We start from the raw sequence: 20,219 nt of genomic DNA, 5'->3' as shown, positions 1-20,219 counted from the left end.
AATCCCTACAGCTCCCACAGTGAGGGTTCAAGAGATGAATCTCAGAAATTCTTCCAGGAAATGTGGGACAACCTCCAGAGCTGACACCTTTCTGCCCAGTTCCCAAACTCACCCTTCTGAAGATCCTTTCTGATTTCCATGCAAGCATTGTAGTAAATTTGAAAGCAAGTGCCATATAAGACTTCCCAGGCAAAAAGGAAATAATCATCCTTTCCCTGTTGCAGGTGTGATGTTATTTGGGGGCAGTTTTTTAGTCACACAATGTCAAGAGCCATCTGCCACTGCAGTGGTCTGTGCACCACAGGTGCCTTAAGGCAATTGATTAAACAGAATTAGCTACACATGGGTCTTCTCCATCCTGATCTGAGGTATTTATAATCCTCTTTGCAGATATTTAATGACTGGATACACATAGGAAAACATTCTTAAAAATGAATTTGTTTCAAAGAGATAGTAATGCATTTTTATAAAGCAGAAAGGTACCTGTCTCTCTTACCACACTTCATCTACCAGTCTTCATCCAGTTTGCTCCTTGATGCTGTTCTAAGCTATCGTTTCCTTCCTTTCAGTTCTCTCTTTTCCTTTTTCTCCTCATTTTTTCAACAGGACTGACACTACCTTCTGAATTTATTCCCCCTCACAGGACAAGCAGTACCCATGAGACAGTCTTGTTTTTGTCTCTTGTTTTGGTAGTAAAAAGACAGGTTCCTTGGAACTTCCTCTTCTTAAGCTCCCTCCAAGTTCTCCCACATACGAGAATAAAAAATAAAAGAATGATGCTGTCAGTGGTGATGCACACCAGGGCCTACCAGCAAAGAGTAAAAGCATTACATTTACACCTGGTAAAAGCATTCAGTTGTGGAGATTAAATGGTACTGCTAAATTAGAGCAGAGTGCTTTGTAGGAGGAAAATCCATGATTAAAATATTTCATACTCCACCTTGCACTGCAATAATGTAAGAGTTGCCCTGATTTAAAAAAAAAGGCCAAAACAAAAAAAAAACACCCAAAACCCCACAAAAACAGCAACAAAACCAAGCTATCTTATGCTTAAAGCCCAAGTTTAGTGTACATATACACCAGGGAGAACCAATGTGACAGAAAAGAGTGAATCAATGCCTGTTTTCCAAAGCCTCTGAATGGAGATCACACACCTTTCTGGAAGTCATGCTGTGACTGATCTACCCTCAGCAGAAGGGCAGCCATCCCATGGCTTCTATTCCACTAGAGGTCAGGCTGAAGGAGCTAATGATCTATTTGAGCCTTCAGAATCTATGAGTGGGAGTCACTGGCCAAGATTTGGAAGCCTGACTATCACTTAAAGTGAATCACAAAGAGGTATTAGATTTCTAAGTGTCCAACAGCCAGAGATATTTAATCATGAGACTATTTTAACACATTCGATAGAACCTTTCAGAGAACACTTGGCGCCATCTCAGTTGGCAGGACAACATTTGGAAAAGAGAAAAGTCCTTCTTAACCTTCAACCTTGAAATGAAAACTCCATTAGCTTGAATAATGACAGACAACACTTTAAAAACAGTATTCTAAAAGTTCTGCTTTTTATTTTTTGCTCTTAGAAAAGATATACATTACAAGCATTTTCCATGAAAAATTTAGATTGAATTCGTTTCTGTAAATAACTAGAAATAGACACAGCTAAGCAATAATCAGTTTCAGGTAAATAGAATTTTTCCAAACCCCAAAGTGATTTAAGAGCCCAGTCTTTTCTTCTTCTGTATTTTGATGACAAGCAATTCTATCACTTACAGAAGCATTGACCCAGCTTCTTGAAATAAATACCTTGAAGGCGGTGAAGCTCAGACACACACTCGTGTCTGAGAATTCCAGGAAATGTTTAATGTATCATTTATAGTTTTAAACACATTCTTCATTGTGACAGGACAAAAAGTCATGATCAAACAGCAAGTCCTGGCTCAGAGCTCTTCACCAGTCATGATCTCTCCCAACAATTCCGTGCCTTCAGTGCATGTGTCTGCAGCCAGGAAAACCAGCACAAAGTCATTTTGCCCAAAGGCTTTTAAGCAGTTACCCACACAAACAGAAACTAAACTGAGGAATTGCTCGGCTCCACACTTCTGAAAACAAAGCAGCCCATGAAATTCCCTCAGAGATGAACTCAGCTAACCAGGTGATGCCAGATGGCATTTTGAGGTGCTTCATGGCCAACTGTTAAGAGCCACTTCAAAGATACACAACATACTTGGGAGAAGAACACAAAATGCCAGGAATAACAAGAGCAGAAAAGAAACCCTGTGGCTTCTCCAGCTGCCCAAGACTGGTGGTGGGAATAAGGGGCATAATAAACAGAAATGAAGCATAGAAGCTGATGGCTTGACCTCTTTTCCATGGCTCCCATGGAGCAGCCCTTTCTGTACTTTCACCAGGTCAAAGGGAGCATACCTGCTGATAACAGTTCAGTTGTTTCATCAGTTACAGGTTACTTCATTTCATGATTTTGCAAGAGGACCTGATACTAGGAGGCTGAAACCCACGTGCATGTTTTAAAGGTGAAAATCCAGTTTAGCCAAGCAATAAATTCAACTAGCACACCCTTGCTCCTTTGCTAGCTCTCCTGAAATACACCAACGTATCAAAATTTACAGCAGTTCAACAGGCACAGTGCACCTCCACAGGGCAGGGAGCAGAGAAATGCAAGAGCTGTGTGACAAGGACCACTCCAACAGTTTTTGTGGAGCTGGCAGTCGGCATTTGACGGAATCTGGTAAGGCACATTTCCCAGATTGAGCACGTACCCCGCCCAGATGCACAGATGGTATTTGTGGGAGCAAAAGGAAAATAAAATATAGGTTTAAAATAAATGCAAGAGAAACACAGAATAATATTGAATCACTCTAGGTATTTCTAAGGGTTTCCAGTTATCTTTTCTACTTCTCAGCACATACGAGTGTACGTTCTGGGCTTTGCAACCACTGAGCAAATGGAAGGGGTTTAAAACCAGTTTTGTTTCAAATATAAGATCACAAAATTAAAGACAGTCTCCAGGAATGAGATTTCTGTACAGAAGCTTGATGCAAAAGGAGCTGAAAATGCTGCTCCTGGCATTGACAACCAAGCTTGTCTGAAGAGCCTTTTCCATGCTGAAGGAGAGCACTCGCTCTGCTGATGAATTACAAATGGGGCCCTCAGCACAGTGGCTGCATTCCCTTTGTCTGAAAGATGGATGGAAAGACACAGAGCTGGGAGGAAGAGGCAAGCCATGAAGTAGTGAGGAAAGAGTTTTAGAAGCTGTTGTGATGATATAAGGATCCAGAGTAGGCACAAACTGATGAGGGCTGGCAGGCTAACTGTGACCATGACTGGCTTGGGTCACAGCTCCAGGCTGCAGCCTCACTCCTTCATCCTCCATCACTGCTCCTTCTCAAACCACAAGAGCTGCTGGCCTCCGTTACAACAATACCACGGTAGCTGCTCTCAAGATCCCATAAAACCTAGCAGAGGAAGGAACAGGAGGAAAACAGGACAGGTTGGAAGTGGTGGAGAGAGGTGTGAGAAGAAAGACAAAAGCCCGTGTTTCCTGTTGGAGCCTCTGCTAACCCAGAGGTGCTGATGTGTGCTTACTCTGCCATGGCAGCCACTGAACTCCCCAGTATTCAACTTTTAATCATCGTCTCCTCTCATCCTCCTCCTTCTAGAAGATCCAGCTCTGTTATTTTACTCATTAGTTAGATTTAACTTTTGGCAAATCAGTGTTAACATCTTGATTTCAAGTTCCACCCTTTCCTCTTTGGTAGACAAGATGCAACAATTAAATTGCAATAAAAACCCTCTTTCTTTGGATTAAACCAGTGTCTCTGAATTCTTCCCCATTCCCCCTGCCACCCTTCTGATTTGCAGCCTAACACAACACTGCACCAATCTCCACCTCACAACTGTGGGTAGGTAGGAAAGCCCTCCAGTGTTATTTCTTGCAGTACAATTACTGCTCCCATGCAAAAAAGCAGAACAAAAATCTTTGATATGTGGAAGCAGCAGTGAGAACTCTCCATCTCCCTTATGGGCACAGTTTCTGGGGTAGGAAAGGAAACCAAATGTGTTGTGCCCTGACTTCTGCCATTTAAAACTTCTCAATGACCAGCACACTGCATGTAAAGACCTTTCTGGGTCACTTGAAATCTCCAGCTATTATTGAAGCCAGAGCAACAAAATAACCAATCAAACAAAAAGAAGCCAAGGAAAAGTCTTTAAAGAATGTATTTCAAATTAACACATCATAGAAAGATGTAAGCAAAGAGCAAAACTTCCTATCAGAAACATATTTATGACAGTATGACACACAAACTAATTATATATGTACATCTGGATTACTTGATAGCTACATTTGCAAGTGTCATTCATTTTACGCTGAATTTATTAAAAAAAAAAATCCTCTACAAAGGGTCCACACTTTATCCAGTCACAAAATGAACATTTGCAGGAACTCCAGCAAAAATAATTACTTAAAATTTTTACCAGTTTCTCCAAAGAATTTAGCACAAATATGTTCTTTCTTTTTAATCTATTCAACTGAAAGAAATGGAGCTGCAATGGTTTAGGTCTTTTAATCCCAAAGTGGATTATACAAACATTTTCATCAAAGATTTTTTTACAACAAGACTAGCATTACTGGTTATATCTTATTATTAAGGTAAGCTCTCTTCAAAGAACTGTATGATTGGAATCTCTTCCTGATACATAGTGACATGCTATTTGCTGGCTGCAGTGTGAAGAGTCAAAATGAAAACAAAAATACAAACAGGCTTTTTTTTTAATCTTGTCTTTATTGATTTAGACTTCAGAGCTACAGCCAAAAATAGTGCATCTGTAGAAAATTATCAAACACTCTATCAATACAGCATCATGGCATGTTTAGAATTGTAAGCACTTGACAAATCGCAAAGGGAACATCCAATCTAGTATTTGGCAGTGCAACCCATGCACAGGGAATACAGGGAGAAGGATTCTTTTTTTTTCCTCCAAAAAAGAAACACTTCTGAGGAGGAACAAAAAGCTTTTGTTGAAAAGAAGAATTCCAGTTAGCACGGAAGACTCATTGGCTCACCCAAGGCATGATGGCACAGCGCTGGGAACTCGGTGTGGAATGTCGAAGGGGACACGGGAGCTACGGCTGTGCTACAGGAGCCACGCTGTCTTCAGCACTCTGTAGGCCATGGAGAAGGTCACTGAGTAGCCTACTGCCCAAGACAAACCTCTGCCGGGCTGGGGAAGAGGGATCAAGTACGCAAAAGTGTGAAAGATCCTAGCCCCCACAAAGATCCTGAAGTGCAGCAGGGCCATGGACAGCTCAGGGCCGCTCAGAGCATACAGCAGTCCAATGCCAACAAAAGGGACGATGTTTTCCAGGTCATTCAGGTGGCCTCTGGAGAAAGAAGCAAAGTTATTTTAAAGTGTTTTATTTTGTTGAATAAACCACTTCAAGCCTCATTATTTTTCAACATCTTCAGAGCACGCTACTATTCAACAACTCTTGGCTTCCTCTGCAGAGGGGACCCGATACAGTTACTGAAACTATTTTGGCATGTTCACCTGCCATCACTCTGGTCTCTCCTGCTGCACCCCACATTTTTAAGCTTCTGATCTTCTGTATAAAAGGTATTAGTTTTTCCCCAGGATCTTGGTAATACTAAGGACTTACATGAGGTGTCTGAGTGCACCTGGGTGTGCAAGAATGCAAAGTCAGGGAAGAAAAGAGGTAGCAGTTTTCTTGGAGCTTCTCTCAATTGACATCAATTAACTGGAGGGCTGTGACTGAAGCTATTACAGCTCATGGCCCAGATGGACTATTGTAATCCCATAAATCGTTTGTGGCGTCCATAAAGAAAATATGAAATATCCTACATAGGAGCTGCTATGTTCATCAAATGTTCATGAAGTTCCATCATCTTGAAAAAGGTTATTTTTGAACCTCTAACAGGTGTGACAGTTACGCTTTTCGTTCACTTTCTTCACTTTGAGCACTAAAATAGCTGCAAAAATGTTTGAAATTTTGAAACCATAATTTACTAAAAATGTGTTGAGAATGAACTTATATATCTTGAAGTGTTCTTTCACACCCCTTCCTAAACCTTCCCAGCTCCCTTCACCTCTTTAGATAAATTGTACTTCCAGCCCAATTTACTGATTGAAACAATCTAATGTCTAAGCCTAACTAATGATGTCAAATTTCAGAGCCAACTGGAATCAGGTCGTGGCACTGTCTTGCAGCTGCTTTTAGAATATATTTATAATTACAAGGAAACACAGTCCTTCAGATTTTTTTATTCTCATTCCCCATCAAAGTACTCTGAAGAAAGTAATTTTTTTTCTTGAAAAAAAAATCTTTTTTTTCTCCACAAACTGTACACATTCCAATCACTTATACAAAAGAGAAGCCATGCTAAATTTATGTGGCATTATCTGTTGCCATGAAGCTTGTAGGAGAAAATATATTAAACTTCTATTAAGATTGGGAGTTGGGAGGATAATATGGATGCTGCAACACCAACATAGTAACTAGAATCAAGCTTACTTACTAGGTCTAGAGATGTCTGAGAAACTCCACAAAACAGGATTTGAAAATTTAGTGTTTTAAAAATCTATTCTGTGAAAATTACATGCTGGTTGTCATTTCTCTACCACAACAATTTGAATTAAATGGGTGATAAAGTTAGTCTCAACTTAGCTGGCCTCTTACAATTTGCAAAGAGAAAGGAATTACCCCTCACCATAAAGTTTCCACTTTTATGTAACACCCATGAAACTAAGCAACAACTTCCCTGAACTCTGGGGCAGAAAGGGAAGGAGCAGAACATCTTTACAGCCCACTTAGATTAGTCTCTTCTTTCTGAGATTTTAATCCATATGAGGCATACAGAAATATGCTTTGTGAAACAACAGCCATTATTTGCAAGGATGCAGTGTTCTTAAAACAGCACTGGTATATATTTTCAAGGTCTTCCCTAATGGAGGCTTAAATGAAAAGAGTTCACTAACATTCAAGTTTTTGCTATAGAAATAAACTTAGCTTCATCAAGAAACAATCCTATAGAAAGCATTTGATTAAAGTTTTCCTTGTTAGCACAGGTGTATCAAATAGCATCCCAAAATGTAGGATTTTGGAAACAGAAAATTTTGCCATGAGCTAGCTTGTGATCATATTTTACAGTGTTCTCACCATTTTGCCCATTTTGCAGACAGGACACGACCTAAGAGTCAGCTATTATAAGCAGACAGAGGCCTATTGTTTTGGGAATGCACACTGACCATTTGAATGTGGAATGGTTTATTCATTTAAACTAATTAATGTATTAGATTGCTACATAAAGCACCATGAAACACACACAGAGCTTGGCAGAGAATGGGGTGGAATTAACTCCTTGATTTAATATTATTCTGTTATTTAAAATAACTTTTTCAGGTTCTTGTGTATTACCTGCGTACACGTTCAACATCTGGATCAGTCCTCAGGAATTTCTTAGCACTCTCTCCTTTGCCAAATGATGCTGTATCTTCTGGGTTGACAAATGCCTGTTTCAAACACAAGCACACAAGTCATATTAGCAGCCAAAATGTTTTACCCAGTCAAAGCAGTTTGCTGTAAAGGTCACTCCTCTTACCAATGTCTTAATAACCTCACTTAACTTACGTGAAGTTAAAAGTACAGGGAATAATACAATGTTTGCTGCTTTCTTGAGCCCAGCCTGTACATTTGTATGCTGACAAATTAATGCAATGCCATTTATGCACTGAGATAAAGCCTACTTGTGAGATGAACAAGCTTGCAGTAACCCCAGTAGGCTGACAGAACATGGGCACCTCCAAGGTGGAAGCTCTCAAGTCTCTTTTTCACCATTCCTGACAAATTATCTGAAAGTCCTTTTGGATCCCTTCCTTCTGCAGAAGCCTACACAACAACAACATCCAACAGCCTTATTCCCATTCTCATTTATGACCAAGAAAGTGTCTCCCTTTCCTCTTAAATACAAATTCTTACACTTACATGACCCATTATTACCTCAAAATACTGCAAGACACTACTTGAAAACAACATTTCATTCAGGCAGTGCAGACTCAATGTACAGTTGATTTCTCCCTGCTGACACATGTAGTAACATATGCATTCTGTGGACTGCTAAGGCAGATACAAGTCAAGAAAATAGTTTGATTTTAGGAGAGCTACGTGATTGCTTTCCAAGGCAGCCTTGATCCCTATTTGTGAACTATCCTCAGCATTCTAGAGATGTATTAATATATATAAATAGCTGTGATATCTCTGTATTTCAATATAAATGTCAGTCTGTTCTCCCAGCCAGTATTTCCAAAAGATTACCTTCCTTGTGATCCTGAAGTATGCTGTTATCAGACTCATTAGCATCATCTTCAGAAGAACAATGCCTGTGTAAGTAGCATAAGCCCTGAAGACTTCATTGTCAATTAACTGTGTGGATTTCGCCATTTTTCCCCCTTCTCACTGATGACCTCTAAAAAGTATTAAAAGTTAGTAAAAAAAAAAAAAAAAACAAAAAAAACACATCGTTGCAATCCAAAGTTCTGAGAAAAACATTTTGCTAATAGCCTTGTTTTTTTTAGCATCACTGCAATTACAGCACGATTCTGCCACTGTGGAAAGTTTCTTTTTAAGCAATTTTCTACCCTTTTCTTTTCACAATAGCATAATATAATACCTTAAGATGATAAATGATAATATTTTTCTTCCATTATAAGTGCTTATTAAACTGTCAAAGTACAAATTACCAAAATATTTAATGTAATTGCAGAAACAACACTTAGTCACAGAAATTAGTACTCTTCTGAAAAAACACAAGGATTTAGACCAATTTTAGACCAATTCATTTGAATTAGCAAATTTCCCTAAGCAGCTACCAGGACAGGAGGAGTATGTGACAATACTATGAACTATGAAATGTAAAGAGGAAAATTAGTATTGCCTACCCTTTTTTGTGTGTAAAATGACACAATTATAATTGCACTTCAGCTTTCAAACTAACCAGTATCTTCCTACCCAGCAGTAACTTGTGATCAAACCAAGCTGAACATGCATTTTTCCCCTTTGAGACCTTGTTCTTAAAAATTGCTTTTAGCATGACTCACAGGCAAAGATTAAGTTGTAATGACAAAAAGGAGAGGACTATTTCTGCTTTTATCATGGGAGGTTTAAACTAATGAAGTCTCTTTCCAATGAGACTGTACCAAATCCACAATCCTATGGAGGCAGTACCTTTTATCAACACCAGAAAGTTAAGAGGCGCTGAGGAGTGAATGCAGGTGGAAAAAAAAGCACATCCCCGTGCACATTCAATTTTTGCCCTGCACACACCCAGGCTTTTGCCTCACCAAGTGCTTCAACCATGCACTTAGTGATTGGAGTCCATACAACTAGGATGTCTTAGCTTCACGAGAGAGCGAAAGAAATGATTTTTTTTTTGTTGTTGTTACAGCTAACTCATTTCCTGTAATATAATTTTAACAATAGTAATAAAAATGTTAATATCCACTTGATTACACTTTTAACAACCCCTCATCTCGCTTTCAGCACAGTCAGCTATTGCCAAACAAGAGGAACTTGACGAGCAAAGGGCAGGATGGAAGACTTGCTCTGAAGGCATGTCCTTGGTGAGGAAGTGGGCAGGATGGAGGTAAGCAGCTGTTCGCTCATTGAAAACAAAGCTCAAACAAGCCTTGCCTGGACCTGCCTGCTGGGGTGATGGGATTCTGCTCGGTCTTTTATCCTTGAGTCACTGGGCCCAGCACAGGGTCTGCAGACCCTGGGAAATTAATTCAATGTAACTCTCCCTCCTCGCTCACTACAGTCCAGCTCCCAAGATAAACAGCGGCTTGGCGAAGGCTGCTCTCAGAAATGGACAGTAACTGTTCCCATTCATTCTAACAATCTCGTTAACATGTTACAACAGAACTGTCCTGCGAGTCTTAACTTTGTATCACAGCAAAAAGCACACAGTGTTCCACACGACAACAACAAAAAAAGTAAATCCACGGCGCCAGAGCATTTTCCCCTAAAATATGCTGTAAATGCAGCCAAGGATGACGCCAAGTCATGGGCATGGGACAGTGCTCAGCAACACTTTGGGAACTTCACCACATTCATCCATCTCCCCTCGCTGCCCTCCGAGCTCCCGGCATGCCCAGGCCCTGCCTTCAGCACAAAATGGAAGGGCCCCGAAAAACCCGGGATTTCAGCGCCAGCAGAAACTGCAAAAACAAACCCCAACTACGCAAACAGCACGGGGTTTTAAGGGATATGCTCATTACGGTTACCAATAGCCTGATTTACATGGGTAGTACTAATTATAATAATGGTAATAATAATGGTAATAATAATGGTATGGCCCGGAGCAGCGGCCGGGCTCAGACCCTCCCGCCGCCCCCGCCACGCGTGTCCCGGGGCCGCGGGCCGCCACGGGCCCATAGGGGCCGCTTGTTTGTGCGTGTTCCAAACGCGACTTCCCCCAGCGCCGTGTGGCCGCCGGCTCCGCTCCCAATCCAGCTGCAGATCCCTGGCCCGGCCCTCACGCAGATGCCGCCTCCCCGGGTCGCCCCTCACGCCGCGCTCCCCGCGCCGCCCTCCCGCACCCGGGCGGGCTCAGGCCCCGCCGGGCCCCGCGCAGCGCCCGCACCTCGGCCGTGCCCGCACCTCGGCCGTGCCCGCGGCGATCCGAGCCCTGCTGCTCCCCGGCGGACACTGCGGCTCGGCCCGGCCCGGCCCCGCCTCGCCCCGCCGGCCGCGGAGGCGGGTCCCGGCCGGGCCGCCCTCACGGAGCCCCGCGGGCTCGGGGCGGGAGCGGCGGGTCAGGCCCGGAGCGCGGCAAAGCCGGGAGGAGGAGAAGGAAAACGTGTGAGAACGAGCGAGGGAAAGCTCTGCTGTCTGAACACCCTTGGGCAGCGGGAAGCCAAGGGCTGTCACTCAGGCACTCGTAGTGACAGCCAAGTCCAGCGATTGTGCAAATTCCCGAGAGGGCTCAAAGCTACTGTGAAAGTCTCACTACTTCATCCCCTCCCTTGTTCTGGTGGGCCTTAGCTTTTACCAAAGGGCAAGAAAATTAAACCTGTGTTGCCAAGCTGCTTGTATTGCCAAGCCATCAGAGCTGTTCCAATAGAAATGCATCATGTTGCTTTACAAAGTGAAACAGAAAATTAAGGAACTCTGAAACTGACCACAAAGTTCTCATACCAATGTGCTACAGTGTGATGAATGGAGGGAGCCTGGTGTCCGAGCTTCCCCCTTGTTGTTCAGGAAGAATTATGCAATCCCCATAGCACTCCTCTTCAACAGGAGCAATGCTTGTGACTAAGCAGCTCATGATAAGCAAGACTGAAAAAATTAGACATGAATGTATTCAGATGCCCAGAAAGGGTTCAAATCTAATCCTAAAGATGCGTACACAGTAGGAAAGGGATACAATTTTTAAATCTGCATTCTTATGGAAAATCTCTGCTCTTAGGTACATATATTCAGTGCTCACTGATGTTGCTTCTGTGCTTGGTGTCATTTCCTGTCATGTCATATCAAATTCCTGTGTAACTCTTCTCTAAAATCATAAGCCACAGTAAAGCTCATTTGAGCAAGAGCTCGAATTTTTAACAATCTTGTTAACACCTTATAACAGAACTGTCCTGCTAGTCTTAACTTTGTATCACAGTTCTGTAGTATCAGAACTGTTTTGAAAGGCTGGTAGGGGATGGGTTCAACAACCTTCGCTCTCACTAAGAACAGGGCAAACAGTGTTTCTGCTGAAATCAACCAAAAAAACTCACAGGAGCATAAGTCCATCCCAGAGAATGGATTTATTTCAAAAACGCGGAAGAATTTCTGCAGCTCATGCCTTAGTTCAAGGCAGGAATTGTGTCTCCATAGTTTTTTTACCACGCCTAACACATATCATGATCACATGGTGTGACTGAAATGAAACTGTAATTATCTTCTCTTGCCACCTTTTTGTTTGTTTGGCATTCTAATCCTTACTCACAGTCAGTTTAAAAAGCAGACAAACATATGCAGTTAACTGTAAAACTAAACACACATTATTACACTTGAGAAGAAAAGCTGGTAATTGATTTACTCAAGTTCTCAGAACTACACCTGGAAACAACAGAAAACCAGGGAAAAGGTGATTTTCATTCTTTGTAGGTAGGATATAAAAAGAAACAGAAATGCATGTAGAAATTCTATTATTTCTGTATTTTCCTTTGGATTTTATGTTCCAGTTTTTCAGATTCTGGAAATTCAGATTGATTTATGTGACTCTAAAAAAACCATTTCTGAAACTGGGAAAGCTGCTATACTCCTAGTCTTTGAATTTTGAGGCAAACACCTTGTTAATTTTTTCCTACCCTCTTTGAATACCTCTGATTCTGAGAAAGAAGATTAGGGGAAAGGAAGAAGGACAGGAAGGGATGAAAAAGAAGAAAGAAGGAGAAAAGAGAAAGAATTTTTAAAACAAAGCAGAGTAGGGAAAAAATACAGAAGAGAGCAAAATATAAACAAAATGAGAAGGAGAAGGCAACAGAAGATAAGAGAAAGGATAAAAAGAAAAGATAAAAGGAGACTAAAAAAGAAAAGGAGACGTTAAAAAGGGAAAATTTTAAGATTTTAAAAGAAATTAAAAATAAATAAAGTAAGACTGAAACAAAAGGGGGGGGGGGAAAGAAAGGTAGAGAGGGAAAGAAGAAAGAAAGAAATGAGAGAAGCCAAGATTTCTTGCAGACTCTGAACCACTTAAAAGGTTCAGGTTCTTAGAGGGAAGACTCTTCGAGGGCAGAGAATAAGAGTGCCAAAGTGGCACTGTAAGCAGAAGGGAACTTGTGCCCAAGGTCTATTTTCTCCTCTTCAGAATAAAGTGCCTGCAGAACATTTGGACAGGGCTGTGAGGCAGGATCTGAGTGAGGCTGGATACATAACTGTGCTGGTAGTTGCTCCTGAGGGGCCCATTCCCACAGTTCTTACTCCTGTGAATTGTCCCTGGGATGCTAATGGGATTACTCCTGTAAATCAGGGACGCCACATCAGCCCAGAGCCCAGGGTTGTAGTGATCATGAAGGGCTTGATCTTGCAAGCCTCATTCATGTCAGCAACCCTTTTTTCATGGCAATTTTCCCATCGACTTGAAGAACTATCTGTGTAGCCAGAGACTCCTATAGAATCAGGACACGAGTTTAGGGTCAGCATAAAAGTAGGAATAAAAGAGTTTTTCATTTAACCTCCAGCAAGGAATGGATACTCCCCTAGAAGGCCAGATAAGTGCAGTCATTCTCTTTTAACTGCAGGGAGGGCAATAGAGAGGCAAGTATTGATCAGACTTGTTCTGTCCTGTCTCCTTCTCTGGCTCCATCTATTCACCATAATTAGAGTGGTAAAGAAGGTAGCAGCAGTACTTTTTCACCACACTCAAGCTTTTATTCACCACCCCCTTGATAATGTAAATCGGTTTTTTCTTCAAGTAAAACTGGCAAATTATGCCTGGTTCATTAAATAAACCAATGCTTTGCAGAACACTGGTGAACACTAATCAGATCATGAACACTAAGATCCAATCCATATTTTAACTTAAAATCTGAAATACTGTTTAAATACTACAAGAAAAGCATTACAAAAATATTTAGTATGATGGACTAGAATAATTTTTTGTGCTACTCTACTAAAATCTGCACCTTCTGGTTAGCAAGCACTTTGACTATATTAAATGTTGACACCTGTGTAATTTCACTGTGATTCACACACTTCCTCTTCCTCATAAGATCTCAAGCTGCTGTCTGGTTTCTTTGGGGAATTGCTTCAAAAACAGCAAGAAAGGATCCTTTGGGAATGCTTCCTGCTGGGTATAGCTCAGTGAAGGCTTCTCTGGCATAAGTTGCCTTTTGGTAGAGTTTCTAACACCAAAACAGCAGTGTCCATCCAATGTTTTATCCATGCCACTGTTTAGAGGACAACATTCTCAGTATTGGAATTTGCCATTTTTTTCAGAATTCCAGATGCTCACTTGTGAGACAAAACCAGTAGAAAATGATTGAAGTGACCAGTCACAGTGGGTGGTGAACAACAGGCAGCGAGAGAAAAACTCCCCAAGGCACAGGAGTGGTTACATCTGCTGGTTATATGTATATGATATATACATCATTTATCATTGTGCAGAGACCCCACAAAGCTCATTTACTGATCGTTATCAAGTTATCGTCTAAAGTTACTTAAAAACTTCCAGATCAAAAGTCAGGTGCAGAGCAATCATAACAAATAGTACAACCCAGGAAAATTATCTGTAATTCCTACCAGCTTGATGTCCCACTTGAGGAACAACTCAGAAAGGGATAGGCAGGCATATAGGAAAACCTTTTTAGTAGGTCTAAATATGGATTTTTTTTTTCTTTGATTCCTTTTCCACTGCGTAAGAATACTGCAACAGCCCTGTTGCTCCTGAAAATAAGTCTGCAGCACAGAACCACCTTTGCAGCTGGCAGTAATGCATGTGTGGTGAGGAGTTTGAAGCCCCATGCTGAACTGGAGGGGAAAGCTTCACTCAGCTTTTGTGATCCTATTTGAGCTGTAAAATTGTTTTGGCTAGGAAAACAAAATATTATTACCATTAAAGGACATAAGAAAGATGTTATATGCCCATAAAACAGATTTTGCAGCCGCCATAGTAACTTTCTTTTAAACGAATGCAATGAGAGAGTTATTTGTTAAACATTATTACACACAGCTTACAGAACAAAATTTGATCCTTTAAAACAACACTGAAGTGGCAGAAGGAGAAAATATTCACTATGAAAGCAGAATGCTTTTCAAATTTCACTTCACAGATTGAAATGACAGAGTGTAGAGAGCAAAAGGATTTTTAAGACACTGAGGTTTTGATCATTTACATAAGAGTCCAGTGGGTTTTACTTGTTATTGTACTACTTCTCTACTCCAGAGACACATGGAAATTATAAAGCTGGAGACCAGACTGGAAGATTTCTTGCCACAGTGACATTCCAACTGCACACAGAGGGCTTGAGTGAGCTACTGAGAAAACAGAGATGATAAAAAGTATCTAGCAAGTTGCTAACTTATCTTTGCAGACAAGATATTTCTGTAAGTAAGCAAGCAAAAGCTTTACAGTTATTGGAAATACCTGCAAATAGACAGGCCTAGTATGTCTATAGATAATTTCGTAGAGTTATGAAGTTGATTTCTGAAGCTCTCCCTACTGCTCGTGTAGATGTACCTATGTATGTAAGGCAGTGAAAGAGCTTGGCCCTGGGGATTGCAGCAAGCTCATTTTCTCATGAGGTTTCTATGCCACTGTAGGATGGTTTGAACCTTTGGTTTCTGTTAATCTTAACTGGATTTATATCACAGTTGAATGTCAATAGGCTAAATGATCCTTGCACATTATTCATCATCTAAAATTGGTCTCTCAACACTTTATTTGTACATACATATATCACTAAGGAGATGTGAACCATGCTTAGCTAATAAAGCAGCTTCTGCCTGGCATTTTGGTGATGATTGTGAGAGAGATATTATTGCACAGATGGTTATTTTTGAGGAGTAACCATCTGAAAGATTTAAATGTTCCATGTAAGTAAAATATTGATCACTTGTCCTTACAACAGGCAGGTATCACTACCTGGTGGACTGTGCATGGGATTCAGTGGAAGTTCTACATTAGAGGATGTGGGTAGAAGAAACAGGCCCCTCAAATTTGGAGTGTCTATTTTCATCCTGCATGAAAGAAAGGAGATTTTTGCCTGCAACCATACAGCTGTGTCCAGCTCCAAGACTGAAAGGAGCTGTGTAATGAATGCAAAGTGAGTAGATTTTGCTAAGTTAGAAAAGAGTGCCCAGACAGTGCTTGTCTGGGAGTTACATTTGTGTGTGAGTTGTTCCTACAGAACGGTTAAGAGGCGGGCTGCGTAGTCAGTGTGAGGCAAATGTCACTGTTTTAAAAAAATCAATTATCTGCAACTGTAGGGCCTAGTCTAACAGTACCTCTGCAGTGTGCAGAGCTTCCCCAGGTAGCACAGCTATTTTTATTAGTAATCTCCCCTCCTCCAGCTCTCTGTACAGAGCCAAGTTTAGAGTCAGCAAAATTACTTGGAACCAGCTCATTTTATCCCCAGCAGCCCAACCAACCACAATTAAACTGTATTGCCACACTTTAGGCTTTAAAGGGGTTCCTTTAGTGCAGAGTATAAAAGGTTTAAGGAGAGACAGAGAGGCAGAGAGGAGGACAAACATTCCATGTGTAACAGGTTAAAGTCCTCCTCCATGTCTGTCCATTGGCTACAGTTAGGCAGGGATGAATACAGACAATTCAAAATTTAGCAATCAGCAGCTTTGCTTAGTCAGCAAGAAAAGAAACAATTTAAGGTCCAGAGCCTTCCCTGTGCTCCTTCTGCTTTCCTGAATCTCCACTCAGTGCAGCAGCTCTCTCCTAACAGAAATGACACTCTGCAGGGCTGGCTCTTGGATATTTTCTGCTGTGGTGCAAGATTGCTCCTCGTGGTTTTATGGGGCAGCAGCAGACTTTAATAGTCACTTGAGACAATTATTCAGATACTGTATTGTGCAGTCAGATTGCTTTTGAAATACTTAGCAGAAATACACTCCCTAAAGCCCTGGGATGGGAAATAAAAACAAACAAGCCACTGTAGCAAGACAAGAGTCTGTGTCTTACTGCATCTTTTAGCTGGTAGAAAAAAGGAGTTGTGTAATTGATTTAAAAGTTAATTGGGACAGGGACCATATTTCATTTAGTGGTCCCTATAATGTCCAGTAATAATAGGCTACAAAAACATACTCAGTCACTACTCAGATATAAATCCTCTTTGGGCAGTGTTGTGACCCAGTGTATGGTTCTTTGCCAGGCAATTCTCATTAAAAAGATAAAAACGTGATAAGATAGAGGTACAATTATTCTCTTCAGTGGTGATGATCTTCTTTGGCGCAATCCTATTTACAAAGAACATCACAAAATCATACATTCCTCTGATAAATATGGGCAATTTCTTTTCTTAAAGCTTCAGCCTTGCTATTCTGAAGAATACCATGCCTTAACAGAAATACTATTTATATTTTGTTCCCTCCAAACCACTATAACCATTCTGGTGCAACTAATTAATTTCCTTGCCATTGCAATTCTAACTAGTCCTGGTGAAAATCTTTTGACCGTTACAACATGTGGCTTGTTGCTCTCTGTTGTTTTCAGTGTTAAAATACAAAGGTATTTTCAGCTGCACTGTCAATTTTGCTTGAATAAAGAGTGCTCATAAAATTTTTGAATCTCTTAACAGGTATCTGGTCATCAAAACCTGCCTCCAGCTCAGGACTCAGGAGGGGGAAGAGAAGTACACTTGCATAGTTTGGACTCTGAGAGGCTCCCTGTTTGTTTTTAATTCAGCTGGGCAGTTGGTGGGGGCTCAGAGGGCTCTGCTAACCCACTCCTCTGCTGTTTCATAACTGCTTTTCTCTTAAGACATACTTTGAATATATCCTCACCATTTTGTCCCAGGATGGCCATGCAAGCAAAGTCAAGCTGGGAAAATGTTTTGTACAAAACACAGCGCATGATATGTTGGGAATTTAGTGGCTGAAAGACTGCTTGTTCACTTTTTACTCATGTGTGCTTCAGTGAAGTTGCTCTTGATTTATAGCTGGATCAGCAAAATCAGAATCAGACCCTTGCTGCTCATTTTTGTGGGAGCAGGACTGGGCCTCCTGTGCTCTTGTGCTCATTATATATCTCAGCACCAAGTCTCTCAGCTTTGATTCATAGAGCTCTCTTTAATTTGGTACATGCAGCCTTCCAGACTAGATCACATAGCAGCAGGATAACAATCCTCAGGAGAGCATTTCAGTTTGAGAAATTCATGAAGAGGGTGACTTTGCTGCTTACCTTCAATGACACTTGTGGAATAGGAAAGAGAAGAGTGAATGAAATGGAATTGCCAGCCTGTTTCAAAATGTATGCTCTGTTATCCAGCAGATGACAAATAGCATCCTCAATAAAGTAATTCTGGGAGCTGTGCAAGTTTTTGTTGGGTTGTTGTTTTTTCTTCACTATAATCTGTCTTTTCACTGTTAGGCCAGGTTTTTCTTACCTGTGTGCACTGCACACAGGAGCTCTGAAATACTTCTTGTGCCCTTCTGCAGGGAAGGCATCCCCAGGCCTTGCCTGGGGTGAAGGCAAGCAGGAGGAGCAGAGAATTTTTACCATGCAGCAGGGAAAGACCTTGAATTCACCTCTTTTCTATTCCCATCTCCAGCACTCTGACAAGGAGTGTTGAATTCAGAGTTGGAGAGAAGTCACACACAGATCTGTAGCAGCAGATGTTACAGATCTGAGGCAGGTCACCTCCTCTTGGTGCAAAACACACTGCTTTTCTGAGCCTTGAAAAGCCATGTCTGTGCCCCCTTACATGGCAGGGATGGCAAAGCAGTAACCATGCCTTGTTTCAGCAGGAATGAACCACTTTCCTGCAGGAGAAAGCATTTTACTACATATTTGGGTGTGCTGAAACTGAGGGGAAAATGTGTCCTTGACAGTAGCTCCAGTGAATCATCAATATATGCATATGTATAGCATATAACCAGAGGGTTGGAGCTGTGCAGCAAGAGAGAATGAGAAGGGGTTCCTAAAACAAACTGAGCATCTTCCCACTTTAAGAACAGCAGGATTTTTCTCCTTTCTGTGGAAGACTGGCTTCCCACCCTGGTAGCTGCACCAAAGCTATTTGGAATTGAGCTCTTGGTGTTTTTCACCCTGTCCTAACTTCCACACAGGTCCCTATTGCAAAAGGCAATGTTTGCCTCCAATGGTAGCATTAACTGCCAAGAATAATTACTTTCTTGTGTAGCAGAATAAAGGATTTTCATGGTATTTCAGGTTGAAGAGAACTGGAGAAATGTGCTTCACAAGAAAAGATCAAAGCAAAGATCCTTGACATGCCACCTCCTCCCAGTCCATGCCGTACTGCCCTGGCAAAAGTCTCCCAGATTGTGCAGATCACAGCCTGGACTCTACCTCAGCGATGACCTCAATGAACTACAAGAAGAGGTGAGAGAAGCCTTGAAGAGGAAGCTTCAGATGAAGGATGGAAGCCAAGTTCTGTCTTTTCCTTCTGCTGGAGCTGACTGTTCCTCCTGGGCAAGACTACAGGACTTGCCCCTTAACTTTGTCATGTACTTAATTAACTCTTAGCAGAGTAAAGTGATTATTCTTGGTTTGGGAGTGTAGATTTTTTCCATCTTTGTAATTTTTTTTTTCCCAGCTGCTAACATTGCACTGCATGATACACTTGGACATGGCATTGCCTTTCCAGTCCAGAGCAGCCAAAATAAAGAGCTGCTCATAAGTGAGCCCCTTTAGCTGCCCTGCATAACTTTCCAAGGCAAGGACAAATTCCAGCCACACATTCTTAGATTTTATATAAGGTCACCAATACATTTCATTCATGTTTTCTTTAAAACTTTTGTGAAGTTACTTCAGTCATTTAGTTCTGAAATTTCAGGTGCACCGTCTCATTTTTAGCCTCTGAAAAGTCTCTCTGAAATTGTGCCTCCTCTACTTTGGAAACAGTTCAGGGACTCTTATCACTCATTCTTGCCACTCAGTATTCCCTCTACTCTTCCCTTGACAAGGCAGATAAATTGATATTAATGCTACACCAGGGAGGTCAAGGGCACATCAGAGTGGCCAGATTTGCCTGAATGCAATTTTTCTGCTACTGGCTTTCCACAGAAGGTGCTGTTAAAATCTGTGGGCATTACATTAATTCCATGAGGAGGAGTGCAAGTTTCCTTCCTTCACTAAATTTTATTGAATAAACAAGCCACCTACAAGGTTTCATGACCTTTTACAATATGTTCAGAAACACCTAAAATACAGATATTGCTTGATGAGCTGCACTGACTTGAATTCAAGTTTTTTGACTACTATTCTTGCAGAAATAAATGTAGTTGATTTGTTTCTTCCACTACAATAGACCAAGTCCTGTGAAACTCAACAGATTTTTTTTCTAATTTTTGGGACATGGCTCACATTCAGCTTCAGTGATACACAAAAGACTTTACTAATTTTCACAATTTTGAAAAATAACCACAGTCACAAGTAGTGACACCTCCTTCAAACCTGAATTTTCTTGGTGATGAAGAAGATTAAGAGTAGATTTTGAATGAGTAC

The 20,219-nt window shown here is 41.2% G+C and overlaps 1 protein-coding gene across 2 annotated transcripts; it reads right to left on the bottom strand.

The window, feature by feature from the left end:
* Positions 1-4,782: 4,782 nt before the first annotated feature.
* On the bottom strand, positions 4,783-10,774 carry MGST1 (microsomal glutathione S-transferase 1). 2 transcript variants are annotated; one of them, XM_063155649.1, is made up of 4 exons: positions 10,694-10,774; positions 8,351-8,501; positions 7,454-7,548; positions 4,783-5,401 (listed from the first exon to the last, which is right to left on the bottom strand). In XM_063155649.1, exons 2-4 carry the CDS (start codon positions 8,474-8,476, stop codon positions 5,155-5,157), a joined length of 468 nt encoding a protein of 155 aa, XP_063011719.1. In that variant the 5' UTR covers positions 8,477-8,501; positions 10,694-10,774; the 3' UTR covers positions 4,783-5,154. The 2 variants fall into 2 exon arrangements, with proteins under 2 accessions (XP_063011719.1, XP_063011718.1); XM_063155648.1 differs by having other exon boundaries at positions 10,677-10,768.
* Positions 10,775-20,219: the final 9,445 nt, after the last annotated feature.

Source organism: Melospiza melodia, chromosome 4 (assembly GCF_035770615.1).
Source record: "Melospiza melodia melodia isolate bMelMel2 chromosome 4, bMelMel2.pri, whole genome shotgun sequence".
NCBI classification, from domain to species: domain Eukaryota; kingdom Metazoa; phylum Chordata; class Aves; order Passeriformes; family Passerellidae; genus Melospiza; species Melospiza melodia.
The sequence above is the reverse complement of the archived record's forward strand: the minus strand, read 5'-3'. Positions and strand labels throughout refer to the sequence as shown.

Excerpts from the sequence above, each read along its gene's own strand:
- MGST1 (XM_063155649.1), bottom strand. The coding sequence starts at position 8,476 with ATGGCGAAATCCACACAGTTAATTGACAATGAAGTCTTCAGGGCTTAT. Across the intron at positions 7,549-8,350 it reads ACTTCAGGATCACAAGGAAG|GCATTTGTCAACCCAGAAGA; the intron begins GTAATCTTTTGG and ends TGTTTGAAACAG. Across the intron at positions 5,402-7,453 it reads GATGTTGAACGTGTACGCAG|AGGCCACCTGAATGACCTGG; the intron begins GTAATACACAAG and ends TTCTTTCTCCAG.